This window comes from Drosophila sulfurigaster, chromosome X, assembly GCF_023558435.1.
Source record: "Drosophila sulfurigaster albostrigata strain 15112-1811.04 chromosome X, ASM2355843v2, whole genome shotgun sequence".
In the NCBI taxonomy this organism is placed as follows: Eukaryota; Metazoa; Arthropoda; class Insecta; order Diptera; family Drosophilidae; genus Drosophila; species Drosophila sulfurigaster.
The window spans coordinates 30,602,937-30,619,404 of NC_084885.1; the positions used below are offsets into that span (position 1 = coordinate 30,602,937).

At 37.0% G+C, this 16,468-nt stretch overlaps 3 protein-coding genes across 5 annotated transcripts; 1 reads left to right on the forward strand and 2 right to left on the reverse strand.

Annotated features, from left to right (window-relative positions):
- Nucleotides 1-67: 67 nt before the first annotated feature.
- On the reverse strand, nucleotides 68-625 carry LOC133848768 (uncharacterized). The gene has a single exon (XM_062284460.1). It carries the CDS (start codon nucleotides 532-534, stop codon nucleotides 148-150), a length of 387 nt encoding a protein of 128 aa, XP_062140444.1. The 5' UTR covers nucleotides 535-625; the 3' UTR covers nucleotides 68-147.
- A 173-nt stretch (nucleotides 626-798) lies between these two features.
- On the forward strand, nucleotides 799-11,742 carry LOC133848762 (acid phosphatase type 7). Of its 3 annotated transcripts, none has more exons than XM_062284450.1 (4): nucleotides 799-1,187; nucleotides 2,201-2,379; nucleotides 2,433-2,779; nucleotides 2,836-4,648. In XM_062284450.1, the coding sequence occupies exons 1-4, from the start codon at nucleotides 1,043-1,045 to the stop codon at nucleotides 3,530-3,532; spliced, it is 1,368 nt and encodes a 455-aa protein (XP_062140434.1). In that variant the 5' UTR covers nucleotides 799-1,042; the 3' UTR covers nucleotides 3,533-4,648. The 3 variants fall into 3 exon arrangements, with proteins under 3 accessions (XP_062140434.1, XP_062140435.1, XP_062140436.1); XM_062284451.1 differs by lacking the exons at nucleotides 2,201-2,379; nucleotides 2,433-2,779; nucleotides 2,836-4,648 and adding exons at nucleotides 4,691-4,866; nucleotides 4,955-5,298; nucleotides 6,495-7,324 and having other exon boundaries at nucleotides 805-1,187; XM_062284452.1 differs by lacking the exons at nucleotides 2,201-2,379; nucleotides 2,433-2,779; nucleotides 2,836-4,648 and adding exons at nucleotides 8,451-8,958; nucleotides 10,122-10,683; nucleotides 11,610-11,742 and having other exon boundaries at nucleotides 806-1,187.
- A 261-nt stretch (nucleotides 11,743-12,003) lies between these two features.
- On the reverse strand, nucleotides 12,004-14,929 carry LOC133848767 (keratin-associated protein 6-2). Its single transcript, XM_062284459.1, has 3 exons — nucleotides 14,781-14,929; nucleotides 14,345-14,705; nucleotides 12,004-12,407 (listed from the first exon to the last, which is right to left on the reverse strand). Exons 1-3 carry the CDS (start codon nucleotides 14,790-14,792, stop codon nucleotides 12,040-12,042), a joined length of 741 nt encoding a protein of 246 aa, XP_062140443.1. The 5' UTR covers nucleotides 14,793-14,929; the 3' UTR covers nucleotides 12,004-12,039.
- Between the last annotated feature and the right edge of the window lie 1,539 nt (nucleotides 14,930-16,468).

A 16,468-nucleotide genomic window follows, 5' to 3' on the forward strand; every position in this document is an offset into this window, starting at 1 on the left:
CCAATAATTATGCCTATGTATGTTACTACTATTAATTAAATGTATACGAAATATAAGCGCAAAAGTATTATGAATCTGTGAAGCGCATATTTATTTGAAACTCCGCCAATTTTGACTTTAATTGCTGTCTGTTCGAAATGTATTTTATCAAGTGCTGGTATTCAACAAGGGGTGGCTAGTAATGAAGGGCTCAATTTCGGAACGGGGCGCCGATTCAAAGCTGCCTGCATTAATCTCGGCCTGATCGATTATGGGGGGCAAAAGCAGTTCTTTCGATGTCACTGGAGGTGGGTCAAGAACATAACTGTTCTCCGATTGCATCTCTTGTGCCTGCATCTCAATGATCTCCATTTTGTTCTTCATTTCAATCAGGTACTTCTTGTAGGCTCGATAAAGCAGCACCCCGCAATATAGTCCGAAAAGTGCGGCGGTCGTTAAATAATTTCGTTGCTTGGGCGTTTGGATGAGAGCGCGACATTCTTTAACACAATTCAAAGGGGTTAACGTAATGAACTCCTGTGCGAAACCGGCCATACTAAATTACAATTTACAATGAATTTCTATCGAATAAATTTTGTGTGTGCAAAAGGTGAAACAGGTGAAGCTATACTAAACTCATTTAAAACACACATTCGGTCCCCAATTGAAATGTTCAACGCATGCTATAATTTTGAAAATGGCGCCCTGAGTATGGTAACCCACCCTATCGATAGCAGAAAGCAGTGAGACCATTTCTAGTTTCAAATGCATCGATAAATCGAGTTGGCTATCGATGTTTTGTCATCGCTATTACAAGTATTTGTTTTTGTCTATAAATTGCTGGAAACATTCAGTTCATTTAATTTCGTTGCTGCCGTCTGCAGTAATTCAGTATTGTGGAACAATTTCTAATAAACAAACTCTAAAAATAGTCGAGGCATCAGCTGTTCGCATTGCATAGAACGAACCGATTTAGCAATGCCATTATTGCATATAGCTTAGCAAATAGAAAAGAGTAAACAACAACAAAGATAATAGAAGGAAATCAGAGACGGGAAACACAATGGTAAATTTGACCTTGTTGTTGTGCCTTGTGCTGGGGCTTTGCTTCAGCTGCAGAGCCGAGATAAAGCCGGAAAGCAACAACAATGCATTGGACCTGGACATTGTTCACTATCAGCCGGAGCAAGTGCATCTAGCATTTGGAGGTACGTAGTTGCCTTACATTACGTTTCATATTTTTAAGTTAAATAGATGTATATAAAATGTAGATATGTACATATGTATTGGTGTTAAAAGTGTAAACATGAATATGGGTGGATCGCAAATACAAAGTACGCTTGAGCTTTGTTGCCTTTGCAGCCCCCCGCGAAATGGTAACTGTAAAATATAATAAAATCACTCACCACTTGCCGGCAGCATATTCTCGTGCTGATATCAGCTTAATTATTGCCTCAGTTGCTTTTTGTTGTTGCCATTGTTCCAAAAACTGCTGCGCAATAGTTAACGGTCACTGTTGCCGTTGTTGTTGTTGTTGTCGATGGCGTGATTACAACTTCATCATTCTCTCTCCCACAAAACCACAATAATGCAATATGCAGTTGCAGTGGTTTACGCCTCAACAAACATTATAGAACATCACAAATGCATCACTAATGAAACAATATCAGTAACAAGTGGTAAACAAAAAGAAAGAAAAAGTCGCGCGCGTCACTTAAAGGCGGCTGCTGCACTGCTGATAAGTTATTAGCATAAGCAATTAATCACACACAAAAGACGATGGACGTTAGGCATTATTATCAAATGGTAATAAGGCCACACTCAAACAAAAGGGCTAATGTGGGGTCAGTGTTGGGGGCCATTTGGCTATTTAAAGGATCTGTAATATAGCAGTTAGCTATTTTGTGGCTGCTCTGCCCTAAGAGTCATAAGCAATCTAGCTAGAGGTCAGCACTAAGCGATAGGCAAGGCACAATAAGAACAAAAATCGAAAACGGAAAGACATCAAAATTGAAAACAAATCAAAAAGAGAGTGCGTAAGCGCGATTTCAATTACGCTTTATTCTTTGCACATTCCATTGTTTAAATTGCTGCACACACAAATTGTTCGTTTGTTTTTATTTCGGCTGACAAAATGTTTTTGCTTTTTGCATTTGTTTCCCGTACGTTATCGTCCTGCCGCCACTCGCCAACCAAAAAAAAAAAATTAACAAAAAACCAGAGCGCACCGCCAGCGAAATTGTCGTTACATGGTCGACGCGCAGCCTTCCGCCGTCGAGTGATGATGAGAGGAGCAGCGTTGTCGAATATGGACTCGGCGATCTCAAGCAGCGCGCCTATGGTGAGGCCAACAAGTTTGTGGATGGCGGCGAAAAGCAGTCGACGCAATACATACACAGGGTACGCTTAACATACTCACACACACACCCACATACTCAATGCTTTGCATTTAGGTGACGTTAAGGGAGCTGCAGGCAAACAGCAGCTATGTGTACCACTGTGGCAGCAGCTACGGCTGGTCGGCAAAATTTCAATTTCGCACTCTGGCCAGCGCCGAGCCGGATTGGTCGCCTTCGCTGGCCATTTACGGCGATATGGGCAACGAGAATGCGCAATCCTTGGCACGACTGCAGCGGGAGACGCAGCTGGGCATGTACGATGCCATCATCCATGTGGGTGACTTTGCCTACGATATGAATACGCACAATGCGCGAGTGGGCGATGAGTTTATGCGTCAGATCGAAACGGTGGCCGCCTATGTGCCCTACATGGTTGTGCCCGGCAATCACGAAGAGAAGTTGTAAGTTGTCCCAGAGCGACTGCTGAATCTTTGAAACTCACATTGAATTGTTGCAGCAACTTTTCGAATTATCGCGCACGCTTCAGCATGCCCGGCGGCACCGAGAATCTCTTCTATAGCTTCAATCTGGGACCCGTGCACTTCATTGGCATCTCCACGGAAGTCTACTATTTCCTCAACTACGGCCTCAAGACGCTGGTCTTTCAATACGAGTGGCTAAAGAGCGATCTGGCCGAGGCAAATCGGCCCGAGAATCGCGCCAAGCGTCCGTGGATCATCATCTACGGCCATCGTCCGATGTACTGCAGCAATGAGAACGACAACGATTGCACACACTCGGAGACATTGACGCGCGTCGGCTGGCCCTTTGTCCACATGTTTGGCCTTGAGCCGCTGCTCTACGAGTACGGCGTGGATGTCGCGATCTGGGCCCATGAACATTCCTACGAACGATTGTGGCCCATCTATGATTACAATGTGCGCAACGGTTCGCTCGGTTCGCCCTATGAGAATCCCCGAGCGCCGGTTCACATCATCACGGGCTCGGCGGGCTGCAAAGAGGGACGCGAACCCTTCAAGGGCAAGATACCCGAGTGGAGTGCATTCCATAGCCAAGACTATGGTTACACGCGTCTCAAGGCGCACAATGCCAGCCATTTGTACTTTGAGCAGGTGTCCGATGATCAGCAGGGCGCTATTATTGACAAGTTCTGGCTAATCAAGTCGCAGCACGGAAGTTATAGCGAACTATAAAGCGGGAGAATCTACGATACACACCAAACAAACACACACAATAGTTAATTGAATGAAGCAACTTGGCAGTATTACAACAAACAACAAAACATAGCAAACATTCTTAGCTGTAATAGCAAATCAACAAATCAATCCCATAAACAACTGCAACTGCAATTGCAAATTGTTAATTGCAAATTCCAATTCCCAGTACAACGCAACACAAACTGTATTCGAAACTGAGGCACAAAACACTTTTTATTTTATGGATTAGACAATTTATAAAATAATGTTATGCTAAGGCGCAAATCTGACGATGATTTGTCATTTTCACATTCACTTTTGTTATTTGATTTCTCATTTTGTGTAAACATTCAGGTTGCATTATCACTCTTTATATGCACAAAAGCTGAAGCGAACAAATATTTGCATTTCTTTGTACGATTTGACTTCGAGTCAATAATATCCGACAAATGTATAAAATAATAGAATCTTTTTTTTGTTTGTGACTTTAAACACCTTTATAATACGAGCTGGAATACTTTTAAATTGAAGTAAACTGAGCGCAATAAAATAAATATTTTAATTGCATTTCAATAAGCTTTCTACAAAAAGAATGTCTGATACATAAATATCAGATTTCACGCATTTGAATGTATATCTATAAGCTTTTCCTTTACCACAATTAAATACGTAAGATTGTTTTAAGATAAGAATTCACAATTGTCCGAGTGATCGATAAGTTTTACAGTACGCAGAAATCGTTAAAAAATTGTGACTTATTTCAAATAAAATAAATTTGAAAGCATAAAAAAGTGGCGATTACAATTCAATATGTAATATTGTTTTAAATAGAGAATACACAACTGATCTGCTTTTGTCCGAGTGATCGATAACAACGATAAGTTTTATAGTACGCAGAACTCCTTAAACATTTTGTCACTTATTTCAAATAAAATAAATTTGAAAGCAAAAACGGCGATTACAATTCAATATGTAATATTGTGTTAAAATAGAGAATACACAACTGATCTGCATTTGTCCGAGTTATCGATAACAACGATAAGTTTTGTAGAACGCAGAAATCGTTAAAAATTCGTCACTTATTTTAAATAAAATATGTGAAAGCATAAAAAACGGCGTCTGCTTGTGAATAATGTGTGAACTCTGTGTGTGCAGAAAGCGTGTTGGACATTGTCGTCACCTGGAACACGCGCGACAACACCAACGAATCGATCTGTGAGTACAGCGAGTACAGCGATGGAAGCAAGCTAGATCAAGTGGTTAAATCACCTCAAGGACCCGTTCGCTTTGTCGACGGTGGAGGAAAGAAGGCCACACAGTTCATTCATCGTGTAAGTTGTTGACTATCGACGTGCCTCCCCAGCAACAGCAAATGTTATCGACCTGCCTCCACACACACTCACACACACATACACACAGGTGACGCTGTCGCAGTTGAAACCCGATACCAAGTACAGCTATCATTGTGGCAGCAATTGGGGCTGGTCGGCCATCTATTGGTTCCACACTCCGCTCAATCACAGCAATTGGTCGCCCTCGCTTGCCATCTATGGCGACATGGGCGTGGAGAATGCCGCCTCTTTGCCAGCACTGCAGCGGGAGACGCAGCTGGGCAAATACGATGCCATCCTCCATGTGGGCGACTTTGCCTACGACATGTGTCACGAGGATGGCGCCGTCGGCGATGAGTTCATGCGTCAGGTGGAAACAATTGCCGCCTATGTGCCCTACATGGTCTGTCCTGGCAACCACGAGGAGAAATAGTAAGTTCGCCTTGGCCAGACAAAGTTTCAGATATTCTTCAACGATAATGTTTAGAGTTTTAACTTTTATGAATATTTGGAACACAATAGAAAACGCCATTTGAATTGCATCTGTGCGAATAAAAAGAGATACCTTTAAATTTTTAAACGATATATTTTTTGAATACTTCTCGGTTTAAGCTCTATTAAAATATATATATTTCAAATTAGTATGTGTAATATAGATATTTTAAATTGTAATCAATTATCACCCGTATTTAACATGAATTTTCTAAACTAACAAATCGAAATTCATTTCATTTTTTCTTATCATTTCATTTTTTCTGAATCATTCTTTTTTTTAATGATTCTTTTTTAACTAACAAGATACAATTCTTTTAATTATTTCTTGCTTCTTAAAGATCGACTAATTAGTTTTTTTTTAAATGACTTTTCTTAACTAACAAATCCTGATTAATTTTAATATTTCTCAAAAATATATTTCTCAAATATATTTAAAATGACTTTTCTAAACAAACAAAACTCCATTTATTTCGTCTAAAAAATCTTTGAAATTATTCTCTTTTAGAATTACTTTTTTTTAACTAATAAAACACAATTCATTTGATTAGTTTCTTCTTCTCAAAAATCTATTAACAATTTCTTTTTTAAAACGACTTTTCTTAACTTGCTTCTCAAAAATCCCTTAAATTATTGATATTTGAAATGATTTTTTGTAACTAACAAAATACAATTAATTTCATTATTTCTTGCTTCTCAATAATCTATTTAATTGCTCTTTTTTTAAATGTCATTTCTTTGCTAAGAAATCGTTAATCATTTTATTTTTTTTGTTGCCTCTCAAAAATCCCTTAAATTATTCTTTTTTAAAATGATTTGTAACTAACAAAATACAATTAATTTCATTTTTTCTTGCTTCTCAAAAATCAATTTAATTATTCTTTTTTTGAAATGAATTTTCTTAACTAACAAAATTTCATTATTCAAATTCAAATTCATTATTTTTAGAAATGTTAATTACTTCTTACAAAACTTCATTCATTTCATAATTGTTTGCATTTGAAAATGTATTAAATTATTCATACTTAAACTAAATCATTATCGTTGAAGAAAAAAGAAGCAAAATCCAGATTTAAGCGTAATAATAGAACTTGTAATGCTTACGTTACCCGGTTTAATGCCTCGCCTTGTTGCAGCAACTTTTCGCACTACATCAATCGCTTCAGCATGCCCGGCGGCAACGAGAATCTCTTCTACAGCTTCAATCTCGGTCCGGTGCACTTCATCAGCTTCAGCACCGAAGTGTATTATTTCACGCAATTCGGTCTGAAGCAAATTGTGATGCAATACGAATGGCTCGAACGGGATTTAATGGAGGCCACCAAGCCAGAGAATCGTGCCAAGCAACCGTGGATCATCACCTTCGGCCATCGTCCGATGTACTGCAGCAATGACAATGGCGACGATTGTGCCAATCACGAGACGATCGTGCGCAAAGGATTGCCGGGACTGAATTTCTTTGGCCTCGAGCCGCTCTTCTACGAGTACGGCGTGGACGTTGAGCTGTGGGCCCATGAGCATTGCTACGAACGCATGTGGCCGCTCTACAATTACACCATCTACAATGGATCGCTGGCGGAGCCGTACGTTAATCCTCGAGCACCGGTGCACATCATCACTGGAGCCGCAGGGAATAAGGAGGGACGTGAACCGTTCTTCAAGCGAATGCCACCGTGGAGCGCTTTTCACAGCCAAGACTTTGGCTATCTGCGACTCAAGGCGCACAACGCCAGCCACTTGTACTTTGAGCAGGTGTCCGATGACAAAAAGGGCGCTGTTATCGATCACTTCTGGGTGATCAAGCACAGCCATGGCGCCTACAGCGGCGTCTAATATGCATATCCATATTCCTATCCATATCCATATCCATATATTTTGATATTATATTCGTATTTTAGTACTATGCACAAAGCCTGTTAACCAAATAAATGTATTAAGCGATTATTGCAAAACATTTCAAATCGAATTATTTACTTACGTGTGGTTGAATTGGGTTGAGAACAATTAATGCTACCTAAAAAGAAAAGAGAATTACAACTCTTATACTAACTAATTTGAAGATGGGTTATAATCAATATTCCTAATAAAAACATCAACGTTACTTTTCAATTAAAATTTGTAAAGTAACAGCAAATAATTTATATGAAAAGACTATATAATAATATAATAAAATTAATTATAATTATAATATAACAACTAATACTACGTAAAAGGAAAAATAATTAGATATTATAACAATTTGAAGAATTATATTATTTTTTTTATATAAAACTTATTATCCAACTCTTAAACAAAACAGATTTTGAAGATTGTTAATTCTCAATATTCCTAATAAAAACATCAACGTTACTTTTCGATTAAAAATTTTAAAGTAACAGCAAATAACTTACTATAAAAAGGCTATATAATAATGTAATATAATGAATTATACTTAAAAAAAAATATATTATTTTTATTTTTCAACAAAAGTTATAATCCAACTCTTATATAATTAAAAATCGATACTTCTCAATATTCCTATTTATATAAAAAAAAAACATCAGTGTTACTTTTCAATTATATCAAATACTATATAATAATCTTATATAAGGCATTATAACTAGAAGAAATATATTATTTTTATTTTTTTAATATAAAACTTAGTCCAACAAAAAAATTGAAAATCGATATTTCTCAATATTTCCATTTAAAGTTCCTAATAAAAATTTAAAACTACCAGCAAAAAACGTATATCAAAAACTATTAGTATTATAATAAATTATAGTTATTTTTATATAAAAGCTATACAACAAAATTTGAAAATCGATATTTTTCAATATTCTAATTTAAATAAACAAAAAACCCTTAATTTTCAATCAAAAATTTTTAAGTAGCAGCAAAGTACTTAAATAAAAACGCTATATAATAATATAATATAATGTATTATACAGTCTTTAGTATTATATAGTCTTTAGTATTATATAGTCATTAGTATTATATACTCATTAGTATTATATAGTCTTTGCTTATATGTATCTACTCTAGTTAAATTACGCATACGACGTGTTGAACACTCACCTGCATTTCAATGTTTTACTCTTTCGTTTTTGCAGAGAACTTGCAGGAGATTGTGGTCACCTGGTCGACGCGCTCCTCCACCAACGGTTCGATCGTCAACTTTGTGGAGCACGCTCAGTCCAAGTGGAGCTCGGTCAGCGGCAGCTGGGAACGCTTCATCGATGGCGGCAATAAATCGCGCACTCAATACATACACAAGGTCACGTTGTCCGCCTTGAAGCCGGAGACACGCTACGAATACAATTGTGGCAGCGATCTCGGCTGGTCGGCGATCTATAGATTCACCACGCCCCCACTTGGCGACAATTGGTCGCCGTCGTTGGCCATTTACGGTGACATGGGCAACGAGAATGCCCAATCCTTGGCTCGGCTGCAGCGTGACTCGCAGATGGGCATGTACGATGCCATCATCCATGTGGGTGACTTTGCCTACGACATGGACACGGATGATGCCAGAGTGGGCGATGAGTTTATGCGTCAGATCGAAACGGTGGCCGCCTATGTGCCCTACATGGTCTGTCCTGGCAATCACGAGGAGAAATAGTAAGTTATTGGATATGATGAAGGATTAACTAACTACTAAGTACCTGTTAGATTCGTGTTAAAAGTTAGCAATCAGCACGATAAGTTTAATACACTTTAATTTTGTGTCTCACAAATTTGCCTTCTCTAGCTTTTAAATTAGGCTTGTTATTCGATTTTTTTGATTTGCGGGGGCGGAAGTGGGCGCGGTAATAATTTGAAATAAACTTGATCTGCGTGCAAACATAACAAATGCTGTCGAAAAAAATTTATAGGTCTATCTCTTATAGTCTCTGAGATTCAGTGTTTCATACGGACGGACGGACAGACGGACATGGCTAGATCGTCTCGGCTTTTGAATGATCAAGATATATACATTATAGGGTCGGAGATGCCTCCTTCTACCTGTTACATACATTTTCTGCCGGCACAAAGTTATAATACCCTTCTACCCTATGGGTAGCGGGTATAAAAAATAGTAAGTTAGTGGATTTGATAAAGGATTAACTACTAAATAACTGTTAGATTCCTGTTAGAAGTTAGCAGGATTCACTTCGATTTGCTGTCTTACAAATTTGCCTTCTCTTCCTCTTTTGCATTCTTGAAATTCTAAAAAAAAAAGAAATAGTAAGTTAATGGATTTGAAAAGGGATTAACTAACTTCTAAATACACTTCAATTTATACATACACTACATACACTTCAATTTTGTGTGGATTAACTAACTACTAAGTACCTGTTAGATTCCTGTTAGAAGTTAGCAATCAGCACGATAAGTTTAATACACTTCGATTTGCTGTCTCACAAATTCGACTTCTCTTCATCTTTCGCATTCTGAAGTCTTCTTTCTCTTCTTGGAAATCACGAGAAGAAATAGTTAGTTATTGGCTTTGATGAAGGATTAACTAACTACTAAATACACTTTAATTTATACATCCACATTTTGTGTCTCACAAATTCGCCATCTTTTACGTATTCTGAAAAGTCTTCTTTCTTTTCTTGGCAATCACGAAGAGAAATAGTAATAATAAAGCATTAACTAACTACTAAATACCCGTTAGCTTCCTGTTAGAAGTTAGCAATCAGCACGATAAGTTGAATACACTTCGATTTGCTGTCTCACAAATTTTGCCTTCTCTTCCTCTTTCGCATTCTAAAAACTCTTTTTCCTTCTCTTTTATGCAGCAACTTCTCGAATTATCGCGCACGCTTCAATATGCCAGGGAATGGCGACAGCTTGTGGTACAGCTTCAACATGGGCCCCATTCACTTTGTCTCCTTCTCCACGGAGGTGTATTACTTCTTCAACTACGGCATGAAGCTGCTGACCAAACAATTCGACTGGCTGGAACGCGATCTGGCCGAGGCGAATCTCCCTGAGAATCGGGCCAAGCGTCCGTGGATCATTACCTATGGCCATCGGCCGATGTACTGCAGCGACGACAAGGAATACGATTGCAATGGCCAACTGGAGACGTACATACGCCAGGGATTGCCCACATTGAAGTGGTTTGGCCTCGAGGATCTCTTCTACAAACATGGCGTCGATGTCGAGTTCTTTGCCCATGAACATTTCTACACACGTCTCTGGCCCATTTACGACTTCAAGGTGTACAACGGCAGTGCTGAGGCGCCTTATACGAATCCCAAGGCGCCCATACAGATCATCACTGGCTCTGCGGGATGCAATGAGAATCGTGAACCCTTCTCCAAAGTTTTGCCCGAATGGAATGCCTTCCACAGCAATGTAAGTTTCGCCAGCGTTGCCATCTGTTCTTTGTTTTGCTTTTCATTATCGATAAGTGCAGCGAGTGTTGCCAATGTGACTCGAATTGATGGCAAGCGCTTGGCAATGTTGCCAAGGCAGAAAATGTTGCCAACTGAATCGTCTTTTGCTGGAAATGTTGAGAAGTGCAGAAAATGTTGCCAACTTAATCGGTTTTATGCTAGTACGATTTTATATGTTTGAAAACGTTGCCTATGTAAATGACTTGAAATATTGCGAAGATGTTGAAATTGTAGCCAATTGGTTTTAGTATGTATTTAGAAGTGCAGCAAATGTTCCCAGCAAGTGTTGCCAATGTAAGTCGAATTGAAGGCGAGAGGTTGGAAATGTTGCCAATGCAATGCCAAGTGCAGCAAATGTTGCCAACTCAATCGCTTTTTGCGAGTCCGATAAATGTAGTCTAGTTACTATTTATTATTCATGTGATGAATTCCGAAAATGTTGCTAATTTATTTGCGCATATGTTTGTAAATGAATTTATCCGGTAAATGCTGACAATGTTGCGAAGCGGTTGATGCTGTTCCCGAATGTTTGCAAATGTTGCCAAAGTGACTTGAAATATTGCGAAGCTGTTGACCAGCAAATGTTGCTCAAAGTTTAGCCATAGTTATTGAATTCCATATATCCGATAAATACAGTAAATATTAGCAAGCGATGGAGACTATTCCCTAATATTAGCAAATGTTTCCAGTCAGCTACGCCTACGTTGGCAATGTGACTAGAAATGTTGCCAAGCGCTTGACAGCGTTGCCGAGGTGTTGCCAACCAATTGCATGAATGTTGCCAAGCGCTTGACAGCCTTACCGATGTGTTGCCAACCAATTGCATGAATGTTGCCAACTTCGTTTTTAACAAACTTTCGCCATTTGCATATTATTTCTCTACAGGATTACGGTTACACTCGGTTGAAGGCACACAACGCCACTCACTTGTACTTTGAACAGGTCTCCGATGACAAGGACGGAAAGATCGTCGACTCCTTCTGGGTGATCAAAGACAAACACGGTGCCTACGTGTAAATCTGTCTTTTTCTCTCTTGTAAATGTTTTTAACTAACTTTGTGAACAAAAAAAAAACTGTAGCGAATTTGGAGCTTTGCTTCATTTCTTTTAACATATTAAAATTATTAAGTTAGAAAAAAAAAATATTACATACATATTATCATTATAGAGAGGCGGGGGAGGAAAGGGAGGGAGGGAGAGAGAAAAAAAAAAGTAAATTGCACTATGCTTAAAAAATGTGTTCAACGCGCGCGATGTGATGAATGAATGATCAATCGGATCGGATCGGATCGGATCGGATCGGATCCATTGTGGCCTAGTAGACGGTGCCCGAGATGCCGGATCCATAATTGTAGCCAGCGGCGCCGGCGCCCAAAGGCGGTACACCGCCCAACGCCCCCAGACCGCCGCCCACAACGCTGTTGCCGTAGTTGCTGCTGTAATAGCTCGACGGATAGCCGCCGGCGCCAAAGCGTGTGTTGTAGTAGGGATACCCGGTGCCAGCGGCGCCCAGACGCGAATTGTAGTAGGACAGCGCATAGGGATTCGAGTTGTAGCCGCTGCCATAGTAGCCGCCGGCGCCCAGCGAGGAGCCGTAGCCGCCCAGCGAGGAGCCGTAGCCGCCCAAGGCGGACGAGCCGTAGCCCAAGGCGGAGCCATAGCCGCCATAGCCAGCAGCGCCATCTGTGGAGTAGAAGTTGCAATTAGAAGAAGTTATGAGGGGGCTTTGGCTATGGCCAGCAGCGCCATCTGTGGAGTGACAGTTGTAATTATAAGTGCAAGTAAGAAGTGGGCTTTGGCAATAGCCAGCAGCGCCATCTGTGGAGTAGAAGTACAAGTAAGAAGTGGGCAAGCGCAACAGTTTTGCGTCTGCTCAACTTCGAGATACTTGACAGCATTAAAAATGAAGTGGAAAATTATATAATTGATTCTGGATTAATTTTAAATTATTTGCAAGAACAAAATTACAATCTGAGCTACTGGCTTAGATATTTTCGAGAATAAATTTAAAGTTTGCGATTGCGATTGAAATTGTAAAGAATTATGGATGCTTAAAATTTAAAAAAAATTACGATTATCGGTAGTGAAAGAAAATAGCAGAAAATAAATATATATAATTTAAAAAAAACTCTTTTTAAAATTGTATTTTGACTCAATCTTAGTCAGAGAAATAATTGGTAATCTATGAATTTAATTTTAAGTGAGGTACAATCGTCATGAAATTTTTAACATTCACAGAAAATGTGTTATTATAGAAAATTTTAGAAAAAAAAATTAAGGATAAATTTAAAATATGTCATCTTGGTAAAAAAATGTGATTGGTGTAAAGTGTCGGAAATATTATTATTTCAGCTTATACCATAACTTTTTTCCGTTTTGACCTGTAGAATTTTTGTTTGAATAAATTTTACATATTTATAAACTCATATAGCATTCTTGAAGTAATTTTTGCAATTCTTTTTATATCGTACTTGATTTTTTTCGAATGCAATAAAAATGTAATTTTAGTTAAGTATTTAGGATTTAATAAAAATGAAATTTTAATTAACTATTTTATGGAATTGTCTTGAAATTTTTCGGATTCAATAAAATTGAGATTTCTGTTAAGTATGTCAGGAAATCGAATTGCAATTTTCAGAATTCAATTTTCAGGATTAAAAAAAAAATTTTCTTTACTTAAGTATTTTATGGAATCGTATTGAAATTTTCAGAATTCTATAGGAATGCTTTTGCTGCTATGAGTGTGCCTGAGAATTCTTGAAAAATTACGATCTTTACGCTTTATAGGAAGTCGAAAAAAGTAGGAAAAACACAGAAATAAAGTAAAATGTGTCGCTAGATCTTAAAAACTCAAAGATATCAAATGTGTTTCTTCAATCGCATTGAAATTTTCAAAGAAAATTGTTGCTGGTATGTGTGTATATACTTGAAAAATGACGATTCATAGAAAGTCGGAAAAAGTAGAAAAAAAATGAAATATATGTTAAAATCTCAAAGATTTCGAATGAGTTTCTAAAGTAGAGACAGTCGAAGATAACTTTATATTCCTTTTAGCTGAACGTGCTTGGGAATTCCTTCATTCAGATCAATGTGAATATAACTATATAATCTATTAAACTACAATATATAAAAATAATATATGTTAAAATCTCAAAGATTTCGAATGTTTTTCTAAAGTAGAGACAGTCGAAGATAACTTTATATGCTTTCCGCTGAAGGTGCTCGAAATTCCCTCTATTCAGATCGATGTGAATATAACTATATAATCTCTTAAGCTATATGTATCTTAAAATAAATGTTAAAATATCAAAGATTTCGAATGTGTTTCTGAGGCAGAGACAGGCGAAGATGACTTTATATTCCAAATGCTTGGAATTTCCTTCAGCTGTTCATTCAGATCGATGTGAATATAACTATATAAATAGATTATATATATATATATATATAAATAGATTATATAGTTATATTCACATCGATCTGAAACTACTATCTAAACTACAATATATATATGTTAAAATATACATATATTCAAATCTCAAAGATGACTTTAATGGAATTCCCTTCATCTGTTCATTCAGATCGATGTGAATATAACTACATATATAACTATATAAACTCACCTAGTCCGTAGCCACGTGCGCCGTAGGGATTGTAGTAGCTGTCGACTCCTGTGCCGTAGCCTGGAGTGCCAAGGGCGGAGCCGTATCCGCCGTAGGCGCCGTAGTTGCTGCCGTATCCGCCGTAAGTGTTGCCGTAGCCAGCTCCGTAGCCGGCTCCAGCGCCGTAGCCAGCGTAACCACCGTATCCACCGACATAGCGCTTCTCCTGTTTCTTCTCCTGCAGCGGCGCATAATTGCTGGCTGCACTCAGTTGATCAGCCGACGCCGACGGATCCGGCGACGAAGCAACCTGCTCCTGATCCTGCGTCGCTGCCAACGTCATTTGGCAACTCGCCAGCAACGTGGCCGAAAGAAAAACGAACTGCGAAAGCAGAAAGCGGAAAGAGGAAAGAGGATTAATCCACATTTGATGATTTGATGTCCTGGCTCAGCTTACAAAGCACTTCATGTGGTGGCTGCTTGGATGTGGATTTAACTGGATGCTGGACTTGGAGTCGACTCTCTTGCTCTCTCTCTCTCTCTCTCTTTTTCTCTGGCTGCTGCTGCGCACGCGTCAACTGACTGTTGTCTAATGCTCTGGCTACCCATCGACAGTTGCTTTTATACACACGCGAGACGATCGCAGAGAGTGAGAAACTTAGACAGAGAGAGAGGGAGAGGGAGACAAAGAGAGGGAGACAGAGAGTGAGTTAAGAGCGGTAGACTTATATGACACATGCCACGAGCCACACAACAAGTCAACAACAATTCAGAAGCGTTGCGGTCAACTAAATTGGCCTAGGAAACAATGTTGGGTTTTTTTTTTAGTTTTTTTTTGGGTTCGCTTTAGCCACAAGAAAACTGTCACAGTTGACCAGAGAGGAAGCCTATAAAGAGAAGCTATTATCATTAAAATAATAAAAACAATAATACATAAGTACTATTATTGATTAAAGTAAAAACATTAATAATATTTAAAAAGTAAAAATAACAACTATAATAAAATAAATGTTATTATCATTGAAATACTATAAAAATTTATAAATAAGTACTTTTTTTGATTAAAGTAATAACAGTAAAAAAGGTAAGAATTATAATAAAAAAATGGAAATATTATTACCATTGAAATAATAAAAAAGAAAAAACATAATAATAAATATAAATATAAAGAGATGTTATTGTAATTGAAATAATAAATAAGAACTATTATTGATTAAAGTAAAATCAGTAATAATGTGAATAATAACAAAAAATAATAATAATAAATGACTTATATTATTGATAAAAGTAAAAGCAAGAATATTATTAAAAAAAAATAACAAATTTACTATAATAAATATATGGGGAACTATCATTGAAATAATAATAAAAAAATAATGAATAAAAATAAGAATTCTCATAAAATAAATATATGGAAATGTTATCATAATAATAATAATATAGTTAATAAATAAGAACTAATATTGATTAAAGTAAAATCAGTAATAATATTAAAAAAATAACAATTAAAATGACAATAAATGTCATTTTAATGTCATTGATATCGTAAAAAAAATAATGCCTGAGTAGTATTAACAATAAAAACAAAACAAAATAAAATAAAAATTTATAAATAATTCAATAAAGATGTTAGTAAAATTAAAGTAATTGATAAACACTGCTATTGATTAAAGGAAGAAGTAATGAACAAGTTGTTTTTCCCCAATCAAAAGTATTTCTTAAATAACATTTACAATTTACAATTTTATCTATATCATTATTTCAATTCGCTTTTCGTTATATTCTTCTTTTATGTCCTTTATATAGAACGTGAGTAGAAAAAATCGTAAGTATCTTATATATTTTGTATAGGATTTTTTATATATCTTTTTTGGCCTTGGAAATATTGTAAAACAGTGTATAAAAATATAAGAATATTTGCATTTCATCATATAGTTTTTATTTATTACATTGCAAATAATACAAAATAAAAAGATGTGTAGAATAGAAATATTTACTAAGTGAAAAGTTCATGGACTCAAAAGTAGTTAGACAACTTCAAAATCTTGTTACAATTTTGGGATCCTCTAAGAGTTATTTTTCATAATAATATTATATTTATATTTCATATAATATTTGTACTAACGATACTTACTTATACTAAAA